Source organism: Talpa europaea (genome assembly GCF_964194135.1).
Source record: "Talpa europaea genome assembly, chromosome: 2".
NCBI lineage: Eukaryota > Metazoa > Chordata > Mammalia > Eulipotyphla > Talpidae > Talpa > Talpa europaea.
This window is the reverse complement of record NC_140068.1, coordinates 15,930,768-15,948,774: the sequence shown is the minus strand read 5'-3', so window position 1 is coordinate 15,948,774 and position 18,007 is coordinate 15,930,768. Positions and strand designations below refer to the sequence as shown.

Here is an 18,007-nt window from a genome sequence, read left to right as displayed (position 1 = left end):
ATGAGGAACAAGAGAGACAAACAAAATGAAACTGAAAAGGGAATGTTCACCATTTATACCTCTTCAACTTTTTATTTTAGTGAGGTCTATATCAAAGAAATACAAAAGTGCTTGTGCAAAGCCGTACAGATTTAGGAAGGACTTACTGAGGAAAAGCTTGCAGCAAAGTGGAAACCCTTCTTGGGATTCAGCATTCAGAAGGCCCTTTGAAGGTCTTTTAAATAGTTTCTTATATTATTGTCTTATTTTTCATATGATTGTATCAGCATTTTATTTGTTAATTTCTTTCTAGAACCATCAGAACCAGTTGGAAATATTTGATGGGAATGTTGCTCACATAAGTACCTGGCTTTATCAAGCAGAAGCTCTGTTGGATGAAATTGAGAAAAAACCAGCAAGTAAACAGGAAGAAATTGTGAAGGTAACAAATGCAAAGGTGGAGTGACACACCCAGAAGTGGCAAGTCTGGCTGTGGTCCTCCCGTTAGTGGATCCCCAAGCGCCCAGTGTGCACATTCTTCCCATTCTTGTGGGGAAGACTGATGTCCTGCATACAGGGGCTTATGTGTGAATAGCTCTTACTCAGATTGTGCTGGAATCTCTTACTAGGACTCCCAGACATTTCTTTCGACTACCTTCAGTTTGCACCCTGGCATGGTTATGATTATCCCATGAGGTAATTCTGTGTTTTCTTTTAATTAGCGTTTAGTTTCTGAGCTGGATGAAACCCACCTCCAAGTGGAAAATGTCCGAGATCAAGCTGCTCTTTTGATGAGTGCACGTGGAGGCTCAGGCAAGGAGCTCGTGGAGCCCAAGTTAGCGGAACTGAATAGAAACTTTGAGAAGGTGTCTCAGCACATCGAAAGTGCCAAAGTGAGTCATTGTATTTTTATATAATAATTGGTTTTTCTATTTACAAGTTGCTTCATAAATTTAATTGAGAGAATAATGAGTAAAATCCTTCCTAAAAAATCTGTTTACTTATGTTACCATATTATAATTTTTCTCTCTCTGAGTGTGTTTTTCTCATTCTCTCTCTTCTTACCCTTATTTCATGAGAGGAAGAAAGGAGCATTTTATTGTAGTGTTCTCAATAATTGACATGAATTTATTGCTTGAAAGAAATATTTTCGTTTGACTGGAAAGATTTTGATGGCTTTCTGGGAAAACAAAACAAAACAATGTAACTGACATTGAGGGTTATCCTATTACTTGTGACAGGATCCTGACTTTTTCTGGATCCCAACTGTGCATGGTATTTTATTGAGTATTCAGTTATTCCATCTCTTGAGAGTTGTGCACCAAAGTATTGAAGTCATCAATGAGAAAGAGTCTCCTCTTGCAGGAAGTCACTATTGTCGAGCTCTGCTTTAATTTAGTGTATCTTATAAAACAGACCCAACTACCTTTCATAGCCTGTGAATATACTGAAATTATTCACACCTCAACAAAACCAAAAATCTTGTTTCAACTTTTAGCTTCCTTAGTTTTGATCTAACCTTTTCACTGTCAGACCGCATCTCGCTTATTCTTTTCAATAGATCTATCGGCAACTTTTGTTACATAAAAGCATAGTGCACAAGACATAGAAATGGAGTGAAAGGAAGTATAAAGAACCAAAATTATTATCCTCATAAATGACCTCTGTTAACTTTTTGGCATACCTGTCTTTTGTTACTCAGATATATGTCATATTAAAATGTCAAAAATTTTTATCTTGTTTTCTATATTCTTTGACATGATTTTTATAATATATATTTTTAAAATATCTATTTTTATATTGAAATGGTATTGCATTTAACATTAATAAGTTTCAGGCATGCAGTACTGTATAGCTGTTGACAATATATGCATGTTTGTACTACTATGTAAGTTCGGCCATCAAATCTTTCCAGCTCCATCCTACATCCACGACCCCTGTTGACGACCCCTGTTACCCAGTTGACACTCATTGCTTCCCCTTTCTCTTCTGGTAGCCAATAATTTGCTCTTATAGTCTAAATGTTTATCTTTGTTTTATATGTACTTTGTTGTTTCTTTTTACACTACTCAAGTGAAATCATATGATGTTTATCTTCCTCCATCTGACTTACTTTACTAACTAAATATCATCTAGTCCATCCATGTTGTTTCAAATGTCAGAATAAAATATTTTTATAGCTGCATAATATTCTACCATCTGTATATACTACATATTTTTTTTAATCCAATTGTGTTGATGAGTACTTGGGTTTTTCCAACTCTTGGCTGTTGTAAGTAGTGCTGCAAAGAATATGGGTCTTCAAACTAGTGTTTTAATATTCTTTTGGTAAATACTCAGAAATGAGATAATTGTATTGTATGGAATTTCTATTTTTAATTTTTTGAGGACTCTCTGTATTGTTTTTCCATAGAGGTAGCCCAATTTACATTCTCATCAACAGAGCATAAGGATTTCCTTCTCACCTCATCCTCTCCAACACTTGCTGTTTTTTATCTTTAGGCTAATAGCCACACGTATAAGGTATTAGCTGACTGTTGTTTTTGGTCTTCATTTCCCTAATAATAAGAAAGGGGGAACATTTTTTCATGTGCCTATATTCCATGTGTGTGTCATTTTTGGAGAAGTGTCTTTTTAGATCTTTTGACCATTTTTAAATCTGCTTTTTGGTTGTTGTTGAGTTTTAGGAGTTCTTTAAGTGTTTTGAGTATTAACTCCTTATTGAATGCATAGTTCACAAATATCTTCTGCCATTCAATAGCATGCCTTTTTGTTTTGATGACAGTATTACTGTGCAAAAGCTTTTTAGTTTAATGTAGTCCCATTTGTTTATTTTTGCTTTTGTTTTCCTTGTCACTAGAGTCAAGTCCCCAAAGACTTCTCTGACACTGATGAACTTTGGCATGATTTTTAATGGCTCTGGAGTTTCCTTTGCATGATCAGTTGTAATATTATTCTAGGTCAATTTTTAACTTTCATTGTACCTTTGTAACTATTGCTTTGTTAAAATCTTTTAAAGATTTATTTTATTTATTTATATAAGCACTGGGTGCAGTCAGAAGCATGGGAGGGTGAGAGAATTCACCAGAGCCAGAGCGGGAAACAGAACAGGCAGACTGACGATACACTGCTGAGGGGAGCAGCGGGTGCAGCAGGAGAGATCTGCATGCCATGTGGGACCCTCTCCCGTCGGCCAGGGATTGAACTGGCGCTGCAGAGGCTGAGGGCAGCTTTGCAACCCAGCGCTCAACCACTGTGCCACTGGGGAGGCCCCTTAGTATGCTCTTAAGCTCAGTTCTTAGAATGCCTTGAAATTGTTGCAAAAGTTGTACATATAAGGATTGTTATATAGATTTCCCAAAGAGTCCTACTAAAAGGTGCCAATTTAGGCCTCTATAATGAAAGGTGAGGGCAAATTATATCCCTGAATTTAGTTTTATTAATGTTACATTGCATTCAACCAATAAATACCAAGTTTTTCAATACTGTCTGAAAATACTACCTTAAGAAACACGTGCTTTGAAGTTTGGGTATCAAGATCCAAGGGTACTTCCACTGGGCAAAGTTGACTGGGAGACCTTAGAATGGATGGACCTAACCTGGTTGGTGCCATTTCATCTTGTCTAAGGTCATGGGGATGACAGTTGGATTATGGAACTTTTTCCTGCTGTGCACACATGTGGTCTCAGAATCCCCTACATGGCATTTCAAGTTAACAAGTCATTTGCACACAGTTTCCTATCCCTGGGCAGAGCTTGGAGAAAATGTGTAATTCCAAAAAGCCCAAATTGATATAATTATTGCTGTATGAATGAATGAAATTAAGTCAATTCAATACTAGTCCCTCTCCTGACACTCTCCTAGTTAATGACAGAAGATCAAGTTAAGAATCCATTTTCAAAGAACACTTTTCCTTCTACAGTTGCTAATTGGCCAGGACTCACCCTCATACCAAAGTCTGGTCACCACCGAGGCATTTGAAGCAGATGTGCCTTTTTCTGAATTGAAAGTATTAGAAAATGATATAGAAAATATGTTAAAACTTGTGGAGAAACACTTGGAATCCAGTGATGAAGATGAAAAGGTCAGTTCAAGGGGATTTTCAAAATTATGTTTCATTTTTCTTCTTTAATTATATTTTTACTTCAAAGATGTTTGCCCAGAAAATCTGCCAAACATGACAGAACTGATCCAAATGTGGTTTTCTGATGAGTGTCAATGTGAGATTGCCAGGTGATTTATGCAATGCATAAATCTATCTAAAGATAGCATTATCTTAGTGCTGTCTAATTGCTGCGGGTCTAGCATTCTTTAGGAGATATTTTAAATTCCAATATGAAATGTTTTAAGGAAAACATACATGTCAGTGACATATCATTCAGGTTAACGTATTTTGACTTAGACTTTGTGGGTTAGTTCTCACACTTGTGAACTGATAGCAAGTACCCAATACATTTTTCTTTGGAGTAAATTTTTTCTTTTACACATTCAGATGGATGAAGAGAGCATGCAGATTGAGAAAGTTCTTCAAAGAGGAGAGCAAATGTTACGTCAACCAATGGAAGACAATAAAAAAGAAAAGATCCGCTCACAGTTGTTACTTTTACACAAAAAATACAACAAAACTAAGGTATTGTCATGGGGAATCTGTTTTTTTTTCCCAATAGTTTATCCCGCCCTTGCTATTCAGCTGTTTGCTGCTACATTCATGGACAAGACAGATCACTTGAAAGGGTATCTCCTCCTTCCAACTGTATATTATTAGATAAGTTTATATTTTTGGATGGGACCAGACTCAAAGAAAATAGAAACAAAATGTTATTAATGGGCTTTTCTTTTAGATTTCTAATGAAGTATTAAACCTAGAAGTTATTGATCTCTTTTAGAAATAACTTTCTCCTTTGGTTCTGTATTTTGTCTGTGGACATCTAGATCATGTTGAGAAAAAAATTCTACTTTACAGATAACTAAATTGGTAAATTGATAAACTATGATTTATATTTAAGAAAACAGTTCACGTCCAGCTCCCTTTCCAATGGCCATTTTCCCAGCTGCTCTGTAAGTGTGCTGGTGCTCCCAGGAGTCTGTTGTCTGCTAATCCTTCTAGAACCAGTTTTACATTTTGAAGGTGCTGTAATCTAATAGAAGATTGCAGGCTCCTGACATGTTGCCTACTGGATGGTTCTCTCTATATCTGCTGCCATGTTATAACATGCCATTGGCTGAACCTGTATTTCCATCCCACTCCAACCATGGTTCCTACTTTCTTTGCTACCTCTGATAATTACTTTAAAACTATCCATTATTTGAGGGTAGAATCCTAAAAATACCCCCAACTTATTTTTCACACACTGTATTCCTCACACTTGAACAAGGGCTTAAACACCATCCAACACCATTGGCTGAGCCTGTATTTCCATCCCACTCCAACCATGGTTCCTACTTTCTTTGCTACCTCTGATAATTACTTTAAAACTATCCATTATTTGAGGGTAGAATCCTAAAAATACCCCCAACTTATTTCTCACACACTGTATTCTCACACACTGTTTTCCTCACACTTGGAACAAGGGCTTAAACACCATCCTGTCTGGATTTTCTTAAGGCTAGCCCATCCTCTATTTTTTCCTCAGAATTATGTGTCTCTTCCACCTCCAAGTCATAACTGACCATGTCATTTCTTTGGTGTTCAGGAAAATATCACAAAATAAAGAACAAGTTTTATGTGTCAGACTTGTCACTGTTTTTGACCTCCAGCTTCTTTGATTCACTGTCACTCACCATGTAGCATAGCTATGCTTGTTTTTTCCACATTTTCCCTAAAATACAGCACCTTAGCCACTCTGGGATCTAATCAGTTTTATTCCTCTTCATTGCAGTAGGTTTTGTCACCTTATTTTGCCTGGAAAGTGTGTTGTGTTACTTTTAATTCTCAACTCCATTTTTATTCCTGACATCTTTCAGATTATATTATAGTATTTTGCTTTATTGTTACTTTCAAAAGTGATCTCTTTCCCAAGTACTTTTTTTAAGGGTTCAGGACATAATCCATTGATCTTTGGGTCCCAAATCAGCAATCATTACTGGTCCACAATAGAAATGATTTTGGGGCTTTTAATACATATGTAAATTTGTTTTTTTTAAGTACTAATATATGCTATTACAGGTTCATTTCACTTGGGTTTCACTAGAATTAGTTACTATAATTAAAAGGCTTTTTTTCTTATTTTTTTAAATCTATGTGCTTCTTGAAATCTGTGGTTTTAAAATCTGCTTCCTAAGTGTGAACATTAGAATCACTTGGAGCATTCTAAAGAAAATCAGATTCCCAAATCTACCCCCAAACCAGTTAGATCTAAATCTTTCACGTTGAACCTAAATATGAGCACTTAATTTTTTTTTCCTAGATGATTCTAATGTGTAGTCAGAATTAAGAACCACCAGTTTGCAGGACTCATTTTTTTAAATTGAAATTTGCATCTAATGACCTTTTCCCATTTGCTTACTAGAGTATTACTGTTTTTTTTAAAAAAATATGTATAAGCTCTGCATAAAATACAGATAATTACCTCTTGTTATATTTGCTATAAAATATATTACTGGGCCTCCCCGGTGGCGCAGCAGTTGAGCGCTGGGTTGCGAAACTGCACGCGGCCTCTGCGGCGCCGGTTCGATCCCCGGCTGCTCCCCGGCCACCAGAGGAGGGTCCCACATGGCGCGCAGACCTCTCCTGCCGCCCGCTGCTCCCCTCAGCAGTGTACTTCGGTCCTTCTGCCTGCTCTGCTCCCCGCTCTGGCTCTGGTGAATTCCCTCACCCTCCCGCGCTTCTGACTGTACCCAGTGCATGTATAAACAAAAAACAAACAAACAAACCAGCAAACAAATAAATAAAGCATGCCTCTATTAAAAAAAAAAATAAAATATATTACTAATTTTAACTTCTTACTTTACCTTTATTATGCAACCATTTAAACTTTTTGTTTATCCACACATGATATTTTTCCTTTATGATTTTTTAAGCCTATTTTGTGATCTAAACATCCTTTTTCTCCAGAGAGTTGATGAATATTCAGTTCTGTGTTCCAGTTTTTTCATATGGTTTGATAAAATCAAAACTTAGAAAATTTTAAAAAGTGTTTATTTAAATATACTATTTACTCTATCTGGAATTTAGCTTGCTGTATGACATGACCTATATCATGTAACTCTCTGATTTTAGTCCCGCTTTGTAGTATATATTGGTCTTTTTCTGTGTGTGTCTTAGCAGAATTCTTGAAAAAACAAAATTATCCAGAGGTAATGTCTGGGTCAGACTGCAGGGATTGCTTTTTCTCCTAGGGCATTTTGACTGATCACTCTCTTGGGATAGATCTATTTTAGGAATAAAGAAAGCACATGTTTGAGTCTTGAACATGTGAGACGCCAAGAATATGGAGGCTTAGGAGGTCCTAGATAACCTCTTAAAATCTGAATAGAAAAACACAGTTGTTGATAAGCTTTTTTAATTTTTTTTCAAATTTGGGATGTTTCTGTGTACATTAGCTACTGGCGTCCTAGCTTCCCTAAGCCTCAGGTACACACAGCCATGCGGAGGGATGACCTGTTGTGTGGGGGAAGAGGCAACACAGGGTGCTGGTGCAGTCGTGACTCTGAGGCTGTCAGGCCCTTGGGGTCTCATCAGTTACACAGCAGTGAGACAAGATGCTGGAGACGAGCGGGCTGCAGGCTCTGGCCTACAGCACTTACCCCATTGCTGGGAATCTGTCGTCTATACCAATGAAGGCTTTAGAGAAAATTTTTCTCTCATAGATGAGAAAATCTAGCAGGAGAATGGGTTCCAGCTTTTTATTACAACCTTCTGACACAATTACTCAACTAAATCTCATTTGTTATTTTCTTTTCCTTAAAGCAGGGGAACAACTGAGTTTTCTGTAGTGACCTTTCCCCCAAATGGCCTATTTTAATTTAAATCCTGAAAAGAATTATTTAAACCTTTTTCTGTACTTAAAAAATACTCAGTATCTTTTTATTCAAAATGGGTTCCTGGGTGGACATATAATTTATGTCAAAATTCTCTTGTATTTGTTTAAAAATATAATTTATATTCTCAGACCTATGGGTAAATATCTAGAAATGCTTTTTGAATAAAATGTGAACATGTAGCATTAGGATAATAAAATTAGTGTTAGTGGGAAGTCTAAATAATCCTGTGGATAAAGTCGGAATCCAGAAGTGTATTTCTAACTGGCCTATTGAGGACTGCCCTTCAGTTGGTGAAAGCAGTATTTTTTTTTTTTTTTTAAATCTAGGAGACAAATTGTATAGAATTCTAGGTGTAACAGCATGTTTTTGACTCAGTGTCCTTAGTTTTGAATCTTGGTTTCATTTAGGAATTGCAACCGCTTTTAGGAGCACTAACTCTATGAATTTGTTTTTATGATAACTTGCACTATTATCTTTGAATTTATAGAGGGATGGTTTTTTAGCAAGTCACCAGAGGAACATAGTGAGAGTCAAGGAAGATACCTTACCTCATGGGTAAATGCACTTTGGTCATTGAAAGTAGTGAAAGCACTTATTAAAATCTAGCCATCTAGGAGTTAAGTAGTCACTTAGAACACTCTGACAAGAGGGCACAGAGAATACTGTGTCTTCTCGTCAGCTTAGAATCTGTCTGAATTTAACATGTTGGAAATCAATTTAAAAATCTTTTAAAAATTTTTTTTTTTTATTTTTTACATCATGTCATTTTTTATTTAGTTTTTTCTAGTTTTATTGTATGGAAGAATAGGCCAGTGTGATATCAGACTTTTTGGCATTTGTTGATAATGCTTTTTGATTTTGTAGCAGGCCAGTTTTTATAGTTTTTTTGTAAATTTATTTTTTTAAATTTTATAAATTGGGTTCTGTAGTACTGTTCTCAGAGATTGGGATTATTGTATTGTTCAACAGCAGGCTACAAATAAAAATTAGAATACAGATTGCTAAGGGTGTCTGTACCAATGAAGAGCTAGTATATAAACAATTAAAACTTAGTTTTTTGATTCTGGGTCATGGTATTGAATTCCTCCACAAAATAGTCTTGTGGTTTTTTTTTTTTTTTAAACTTCTCATATTCATTGAGGGGATATTTTTAGAGGTGTGCTTTATTGTTATTTTAAATTTTTTTTATAGGTAACCCCTCTTCGACAAAGGAAAACAGGTCAACTTGCTTCTGGAATTAGATCAGCATTTCTCCCCACAGATTACCTAGTTGAAATTAACAAAGTTTTGCTTTTCATGGATGATGTTGAATTATCACTTAATACTCCAGAGCTGAGCGCTGTTGTCCTTGAAGATTTCTCTTTTCATGAAGATTCTCTAAAGGTAAATCTCCAGACACTGCATTGGTTTAAGCACAGTTAATAAAGAAATAAGGGGGGAATTTGTCATTGTTCCTACTTAGATGATTTTATAACTTTTGGAGTTAGCAGTGTGTATGAATAACAGACCTTTCTGATATTCACCAATGAATTATCAAAGATTTTAATTTTTGACTTTTAGTAGTGAACTTATAATATATTCAGACTTGATTTATAATGAGGCACACCTGAAACTTATATAATGTTATAATGCAATGTCACTTCAATAAAAATTAAAGAAAATATATATGAATTTTTAAGTACGCAATTACTTTTTACAACATCAGGAACTTTTTAAGTCAAATTTGCACAAACCATATTTCCTTATTATAAATGTAATTGTCAGTTGATGTAAAATGCTAGCATTTAGTATGCCATCATTAATGATTTAAGATTGGCCAGCTGTTGAGGTATGGAATGGTATGTGATTGCAAGTTAATACAGGAGCTGAAAGTTTTAGTTAATTCACAAAACTATTAAATACCATCAAGGACTTTTGTGTAATTTGATTACATTTATGTAAAAAAGTCACAATAAAATTGCTAATACATTTGATAACTCATTTCTATCATTTAATTAGCGTTATGAGGTATTTAATTCCAGCTTTAAACATTTCATTACCTTTGTAGAATGTTATTGAAGCTTTTTATTTGTCCTGTACAAATACCACTTTGAACATGTGTGAGAATTTTTTTTGCCACCATTTGAATATTACATAACATTCTTCACTCTAACACCTTTACAGAGTCTTACTTTTAAAATTTCCACTTTTGATGAGCAACTGTTATTTTGTTTCATTATAATTTGAGTAATTATGCAGTATAATACTTGGTTATGTATGATTCCTTTGTTTTATTTCTTTGATGGGTTTTGTTAATGAATGACAATGTATTGTAGAATATCAAGGACCAACTGGACAAACTTGGAGAACAGATTGCAGTCATTCATGAAAAACAGCCAGATGTTATCCTTGAAGCTTCTGGACCTGAAGCCATTCAGATCCGGGATACACTTACTCAGTTGAATGCAAAATGGGACAGAGTTAACAGAATGTACAATGATCATAAAGGGTATGTGTCAGCCAAATTAATATTTAGTTTTATTTTTTGTTAAAAAGCTTATGAAATCATTGGCCAAAATCAAGGTCAAATGCACATTAATAGTAATATATTTCACAACCTCACTATAGGCTCTGTTTAATAAATTTTGATCAATGTATTTCCTTAAAGAACAAAGAAGTAGTTTATATATAGATGACCATTTGCAACACAACATCTTATAATTGAAAGCAGCATCTCTAATTTTTAATATGACCATTTCTTTAAAACACTTTACACAGGGCCTCCCTGGTGGCACAGCGGTTGAGTGCTGGGCTACAAAGCTGCCCGCAGCCTATGCAGCACCAATTCGATCCCCGGCCACCAGGCGAGGGTCCCACATGCCACGTAGACCTCTCCTGCCACCCGCTGCTCCCCCCAGCAGTGTACTTCGTCAGTCTGCCTGTTCTGTTCCCCACTCTGGCTCTGGTGAATTCTCTCACCCTTCAACGCTTCTGACTGTACCCAGTGCTAGTATAAATAAATAAATCAATCTTTAAAAAAAAAGAAAACACTTTACACATATTTTCATTAATGTTCACTTTAAAGTGAGTGAGTGAACTAAAGTGAGTGAAGAACAGAGACATCTACAGGTAATTGGAAACTATATATATATATATATTCCTAAGCCCCCATTTGAAATACCCTCCTATTTAATGGAATGCTTTTGAACTTCCTCTTTTGAGATTTTAACCAGGTCTGCATGCAGAAATACAAGCAATACCTTTTTTTTTGGCAATAACTCTGTATGGAGTGGAAAGGCAATATGGTGTAAATAGCTCAATATAAAGTTCATGCAGAAAAATACAGTCGGAACACTTTGGAGGCATACACGCAAAAATGAGGCATCATGTTCTTTATCTTTTATTTTTGCTACACTTCTATATGATTGTATGGTCTTTGAGAAGAAAAATTTTAATGATCCTTTGGTATATATCTTTGTATGGATATTTAGAATCATCTCTGTGCATTTAGGGAATATATGCTTATTCTTGCTGTTTAACTTGACTTGATAAGATGAAGACTAACTGGTTAAAAAGTAACTTTTAATGCTATCATTATATCACAAAAATGGTTTCACACTCCTGCCAAAAGTGTATATGAAGGTCTCCAAGTTAAGAAACACTCTTCTGTTCAAATATTTTGCTTTTCTTTTTCAAAATGGTTGACTTGTACTTTTATAAAATATTATTTAGCGCTTCCTTATTGTTGGTGATATACTTCCTTTATCATATTTTTTAAATATAGTCCTAGCACATATTTTAAAACTGGCTAATTTTGTCATCTCACATCATTAGTTTTAGTCTAATACCACATTTTCATTTTTAAAGCATTATGAAATTTTTTTCATTCAGTAAAAGCAAATTTTCTCTAATTATTCTTTCAATTTCATAGTCTTTTTCTACGTTTGTTCTAGCAATGTTTTAGAATCATTTCAATCAATTCATTAAAAAAAGAGCAATTTCAAGTGTAGTCTTTCCCTCATTGTTTGGGTCCCTTTCTGTGCCCTCATAAAATTTTAAAGATTTCTCTACACTTTTCTCTCCAGGGCTATCTCTTGGTAGCTTTGTGTTTTTGTGATGTTTATACTGCACAGTCAGTGGATGGTAGCTTTTTTCAACACCCTGTGTGCGTGTGCATGTGAGCATGAATATAAAATAGATTATTTTGGCCTTTTTCAGTATCCTGACATCACTTGTTTATCATGACAACTTTTCTTTTTTCTCCCAAGTATGCTGCTTGCATATGTGCATCAAGCCAAAATGGTAGAATTTCAAGATCATTGTTGGTTAGTTATGCTCATTGCAGATAATTTTGTCATTTTCTTCATTATAAAAATGTTACATTTTTGAAAATGTGGGAGCTTTCAAAATTTTAAACTTAGTACTGTATTTCTTAATTACAAAAATCTCTCTGATATCTATTTATTATTTTGTTTTCTTTGTTTACTTGATCACCTCTGCTCTCGGGTATTATCTGTCTTATTATTTGCCCCAACACTTTGTTGCATTAATTGATATGGTCTTAGTCCTAATTTTTGCTTTCTTTTTCTCCTGCAATCTTGGTAACCTATCCTAAAATTTCTCTTTTTCTCTGTTCATGTTTATCCACCTTGTACAAGCAATATGTGAGTTTCCCTTTTTATTCTGCTGTTCCCATTTATAAAACCCAATACAATAACAAATGTCTTGTACCTTCATGGTTTTACATATCAGTTATAATCACTCCAGGTGATCACCAGATTTATTAATCTACACCAGATACCTGTGCTTTTTTCCTATAAAACTTTATAGCCAGTTGGTAGAGGTCAGATAACTACCATGAAAATAAAACAGCTCGTCTTTCTTTGAGAATTACCTGTGTCTACTCTACAGTGGTTCCTGGCATTAGTTTTCACATTTTCCCAAAATAGCAATTTTTTAAAAATTGTGTTTTTTTTAAATTGAGATAACAATGGCTTACAATTAGAACCATTTTGAACAAATGATGGAGCTCCCTTTTACTTGATAGATATCTTTCCTTTATTTAAAGTAGGTATTCCTTGTTATCTTGGGTCCTTGGGTCCTTGTGTATCCTCGTCCATGAATGTTTGCTCAGATATTTATCCTCTGTGTGTTTTTTTTGTTTTGTTTTTGGTTTTTTTTTTTTTGGTGGTTCTCACTATTGTGTGAACCAAGTTTGGACATCTCATTATAGGCAGAGAGGCTTTTTAACGATGTTCTCCGGATGACCTGATTTCTAATACCATATGCATATTGCTAAAAAAAAAAGTTATCTTCATTTCATATGAACTTATTTAAAATTTTCTTTACCTTCCCAGTTTCTGATTCTTACTTAGAATTCTATCTTCTGCTAGAAATAGTTTTTCTCCCTAATTCCACTATTTCTTCTTTTTCCACCACTTAAAAATAGTTTTAGAATTCCTTTGTACCATGGAAAAGACTTCACCTGTCCACCTACCTTTCTGTCTCATGTATTTGAGGAGTACTAGAGTGCTGACTATTGCAAGCCTCATGTAGGTTGTTATATAGGATTAGAAGGGCCTCATTGGTGGCACAAGGGGTTAAGACGCAACCTATGAAGCTATCCACAGCCACTGCAGCAGGAGTTTGAGCCCTGGCCAGGGAGCTACCCACATGGCACAGCAGACCTCTCCTGACTAGCTCACTGCTCCCCTCAGCAGTGTACTTTGGTCAATCTGCCTGTTCTTTTCCCCACTGTCTCTGGTGAATCCTCTCACCCCCACACCTATGGACTGTACCCCAGCTCTTGTATGCATAAATAAATAAATCTTTAAAAAAAAAGGATTAGAGGACAGATACAGTAAATAGATACAGTCTAGTTTTAAGGACCCAAAGGTCTATAATAGAAAAAGTTTTTAAACAGTGCATAGTGCTAGGATGGGGACAAGTAAAATACCATATTTTTAATCCTGAGGAATCTGGGAAGGCTTCCTGGATATTATGAAGTTAGATAGTGGAAGGAATTGGAGGGGGACAGTATTGTATAAGGTTAGGTAAGAGAGATTTTGATGCGTTTATGGAAATGAACATAATCCAGTAGACCTGGAACTCATTGCAGAGAGATGAAAGAGAATGATCTGACAGGACCATAGCAGAGGTTTATTGTGTATCATGGGAATTAGTTTGTGTTGTGTTTTACTCTGAGAACATTAGGGAACCATCACAATATTTAATAAGGAAATGACAAGGGAATTTACTGATGGTGGGATGAATTGGTAGAGAACAAGACTGAAGCTAGGTGAACAATCTGTGTTTGTCTCATATGGTAACTTGATTAGGGCAGTTGCTGTGCAAGTGGAATGGTTGCTGGATGGGGCATATATGGTGACTGATGGAAGAGAGGTGGATGAAAAATGACCTCTAGTCTTTGGCTTGAAGACTTAGATAACGGTGGTACCGTTCCTAGGGACGGAGAATGTTGGTTGTGAAATGAACTTGTGGGGAGAGATAGCAAGCCATTTAGAATTTCAGATATAGCAAACATGTTTCTAGTTCAAGTCCAAACCAAGGTTGGAATGAGGCTCAAATTTTCCAAAGTCCGTAGTTCTTCATGATTCCGTGCTGCCTCCTCATCCCAGTTGGCTGGATTAGCTTGAAGTGTTGACTTTACAAATCCTACCTAATGTGGATATCCTCTTTTTTATACAATTCTTCTCTATTGAATCCATAGCTGCTTGAATTTATTTGAAATTTATTTGAAATTTGGTTATAATGATAATCCTCTTTACTAATTTAATATTTATATTTCAAAATCTTTAGATATATGTAAAATCCTTTTCAGCAATGTTTTCTATTCATTACTGTGGCAACTTGAGAGTCAGAATTTGTGTTTGTTAGTTATAGCACATTTTTATACAATTTAATGAAGATGGTCTGACTGATCTTCTCACAGTGTTTAATTGGAAGTCCTCCTGTTTTTGTCACACCCTATCGAATGTTGCTACCCTGTGGGTAGTCAGCAAATACGAACTGAAACTTTCAAAATGACTTTCATGGAAAGAGAATATAGAAGTATTATGTAGTGGTTAGCGATGTCAGGGATCATTTTATTATTTTAAATAATAGTACTATGTTTTTTGGATACAAAATTTTATGAATATTATTAAAATCTCAGATCTCTTCCAGATCTCTCTTTGCACCACTACCCTAACAAAAAAGTCAGAAGGAAATTCTTAAGAATCTTTATCCAAAAAAGCTGTTCCTTTTTACACTTATGTTGTATTCCAAATATGACAAGCCCTGGAGCTTTACGTCATGTCATTTCTAAAGGAATTAGGTCTATTTAGAAATTTTGATAGTCCTTTGCCTCATTGCCTGCTCTGGACTTTGCAGGCATTTCATGCTGAGTAGTGTTCAGGTAAATGGAACACTCAGGATGAGTCATCACACAGGATGTCTGCTGGGGCTGCATTAACAAGATTCCCTAGATGGGTGCCTTTTACAACAGACATTTATTTTTTCTCAAGTTATGTAGTCCGGTAGTCCAAAATCAAGGTGCCAGAGAGTTAGTTTCTGGTGAGGCCCCTCTTACTGACTTAGACACAGCTGCCTCTTGCTGTGACTACACTTGGCTGTTCCTCTGTGCTCTGCGGGGTTAGGGGGTGAGGAGAGATATCACTGGTGTCTCCCTTCTCACCAGTCTTTTGGGATGAGGGCCCTACCTATGTTACTTTATCTCCACCTCTCTAATGGCCTCTGTTAAGCATAGTCATATTGGGAGCTAGAATTTCAACATATGGATGTTGGGGGACACAGTTCCATCCATAACAGAGAGATAATAGATTGAGAAGAATCTTGAAGGGTTTGGGCTTTTTGGGTTTTGTTCTAGCTGGGAACTAAGTTTTCTGGAAGCCAATTTTTTCCCCATAAAAGATTAGCATAATTAATCATATTTTGAATTTCAAGGTATTTGAAATGTTAAGTGTTTAAAGTTGGTCAGGTAAACCTAATCAATCTTGATTTTCCAAGTCAGAGAAGTCTGTCTTCCATTCAAAAGCTGCCCAGTATATGCACGCAGGCATGTGAGAGAGAAGGGCAGGGATGGTAGTGTGTGCAGCCAGCTTAGTTCCCAGGATGAGGCAGGTTTCTAGAAGAGGAGTTATAATTAATATAATTATAATTATAAGTTATAACTATAATTCACGATGAAAACTGGTATTGCAGAGCTGTGAGCTGTGAATTCACTCGTTTCAGGGTTTTCATTTGAAATGAAATTTGAATTTCCTTTAAAAAATTGCTTTTAGACAGTCCCTGAAAGTTTAACACCTATTTTATTTGGTTTGTCGTCCCCCAGTTATCTTGATAGAGCTGTGGAAGAATGGAGACAGTTCGATTGTGACCTTAATGACCTCGCACAGTGGCTAACGGAAGCTGAAGAGCTGCTGGCTGATACCTGTGCTCCAGATGGTGGTCTGGACTTAGAGAGAGCCAGGAGACATCAGCAGGTAGGTGTTTGATGTCAGAGGATGGGGGCCTGCTGATAGGGGGGCCTATTTATGTCATGTGTTGGCATTTCAGACAGATTTCAGAAGTAGGGAAGAAATATATTAATTTTTTCTAGGACTATTATAATTTGTAAATTTTGTTCTAGATCAAGTTTCTAGTCTCAGAGGTTTTAGAAATTTTTTAAAGACATTTAAATAAATGATTCTTGTTGGTGGCTAATGTAAAAAACCATTCTGTTTGGAAAATTTTATATTCAGAGTAGCATTTAAAAAATTTTGTTCCCAAGACTCTATTAAGAATAGCAATATATATGCATACCTCTGTGTTGTGTACTTAAACATTTAGGCATCTTATTTTTCTTTGTTTCATTGATAATTATCATAAGGTAGGTTATTCTTAAGCTATGTCAGGGCAGCTGCTCATTGTAAGTCTAATTCAGTCTTGGGAAAATATAACACAATAGCTAAGTTAGTTCTGCCAATAACAATAGGTCTTTAAAAATAATCACCAGAATCTACCAAAATTTCTATTTACCATTGCTAAAAATTGTTCCTTTTTTAAAATACATTTTTAGGTGGAAGATTCGAGAGGAGTTAGAAAATGCTTTTGTTTTTCTCATCAACATGTTCATCATTTTCTCATGAACAAGTGTTTAAATTTGACTTTAAAATATTCCTCTTTAATCCGTTGCTTAAAATTTTCTGAGCAGTGAAGCAATGTCTCAATAAAATACACATTGATGCTTACTTATATGTGGTAGGATGTAAAAGTATATGGGGCTATACAGTTTTTTTTGTTTGTTTGTTTTGTTTTGTAAGAGATACTTCCAAGCACATGTTTGGAAGAAGGTAAGCAATTCACTGTAATCAAACGTTTGATGCTAATGCTGCACTGTAAACAGCTGTCATTTATTTTATATTATTAGCCTATCCTCTTTCATTGTATTTGCCTGGTGACATTCATGAGGCGGTGTTAGACTTCAAAGAGGTTCCATTTAGTGTGTTCATTGACATGTAATTAAAGTGTTTTAAAATGTCTCTTTTGGTGTGATCATAAAATATCCTTCCAGGATGTTGTTTCTCCAACCCTTAAGGTGAAGCCTTAAGGATTTACTGAGTGGACTTACTGCAACCAAACAATATATGCTACCAGCAGAATGAATCTTGGGTTGCACTCTGTTATAGGAACTGGAAGAGGGGATTAGCAGCCACCAGCCCAGTGTTGCAGCACTAAACAGAACTGGGGATGAGATTGTACAGAAACTGCTCCCCACAGATGGAAGCTTCGTGAAAGACAAGTTGGCAGGCTTAAACCACCGCTGGAGTGCGATCGTGGCTGACGTGAAGGATCGAAGGCCAAGGTGATTTAGTTGTATAATTGGAGGTTCCAGGGAAAGATGTGTCAGGCTGAGCTTTTAAACTATGCTTGGAGTTGTTCAAAGTTCTTTTGCCATCTAATATTATAGTAGGAGTTTTACTCACATTTAAGGCCTCCATTATCCAGGCTCAGTATTTTTAGAACACGGCCTTTACTGTATTTTTGGACTGTCTGTAAAATCTCA

At 35.7% G+C, this 18,007-nt stretch overlaps 1 protein-coding gene across 1 annotated transcript in view; it reads left to right on the top strand.

Moving 5' to 3' along the window:
- UTRN (utrophin) overlaps positions 1-18,007 on the top strand; it is a gene marked incomplete at both ends in the record, with an annotated part of 425,527 nt that overhangs the window by 135,346 nt on the left and 272,174 nt on the right. Inside the window, 8 exons of the mRNA XM_084229017.1 lie at positions 293-421; positions 702-872; positions 3,902-4,063; positions 4,472-4,609; positions 9,154-9,345; positions 10,278-10,450; positions 16,295-16,445; positions 17,631-17,806. Of these exons, the coding sequence (XP_084085143.1) occupies positions 293-421; positions 702-872; positions 3,902-4,063; positions 4,472-4,609; positions 9,154-9,345; positions 10,278-10,450; positions 16,295-16,445; positions 17,631-17,806 (1,292 nt within the window). The remainder of the gene's footprint in view (positions 1-292; positions 422-701; positions 873-3,901; positions 4,064-4,471; positions 4,610-9,153; positions 9,346-10,277; positions 10,451-16,294; positions 16,446-17,630; positions 17,807-18,007) is intronic.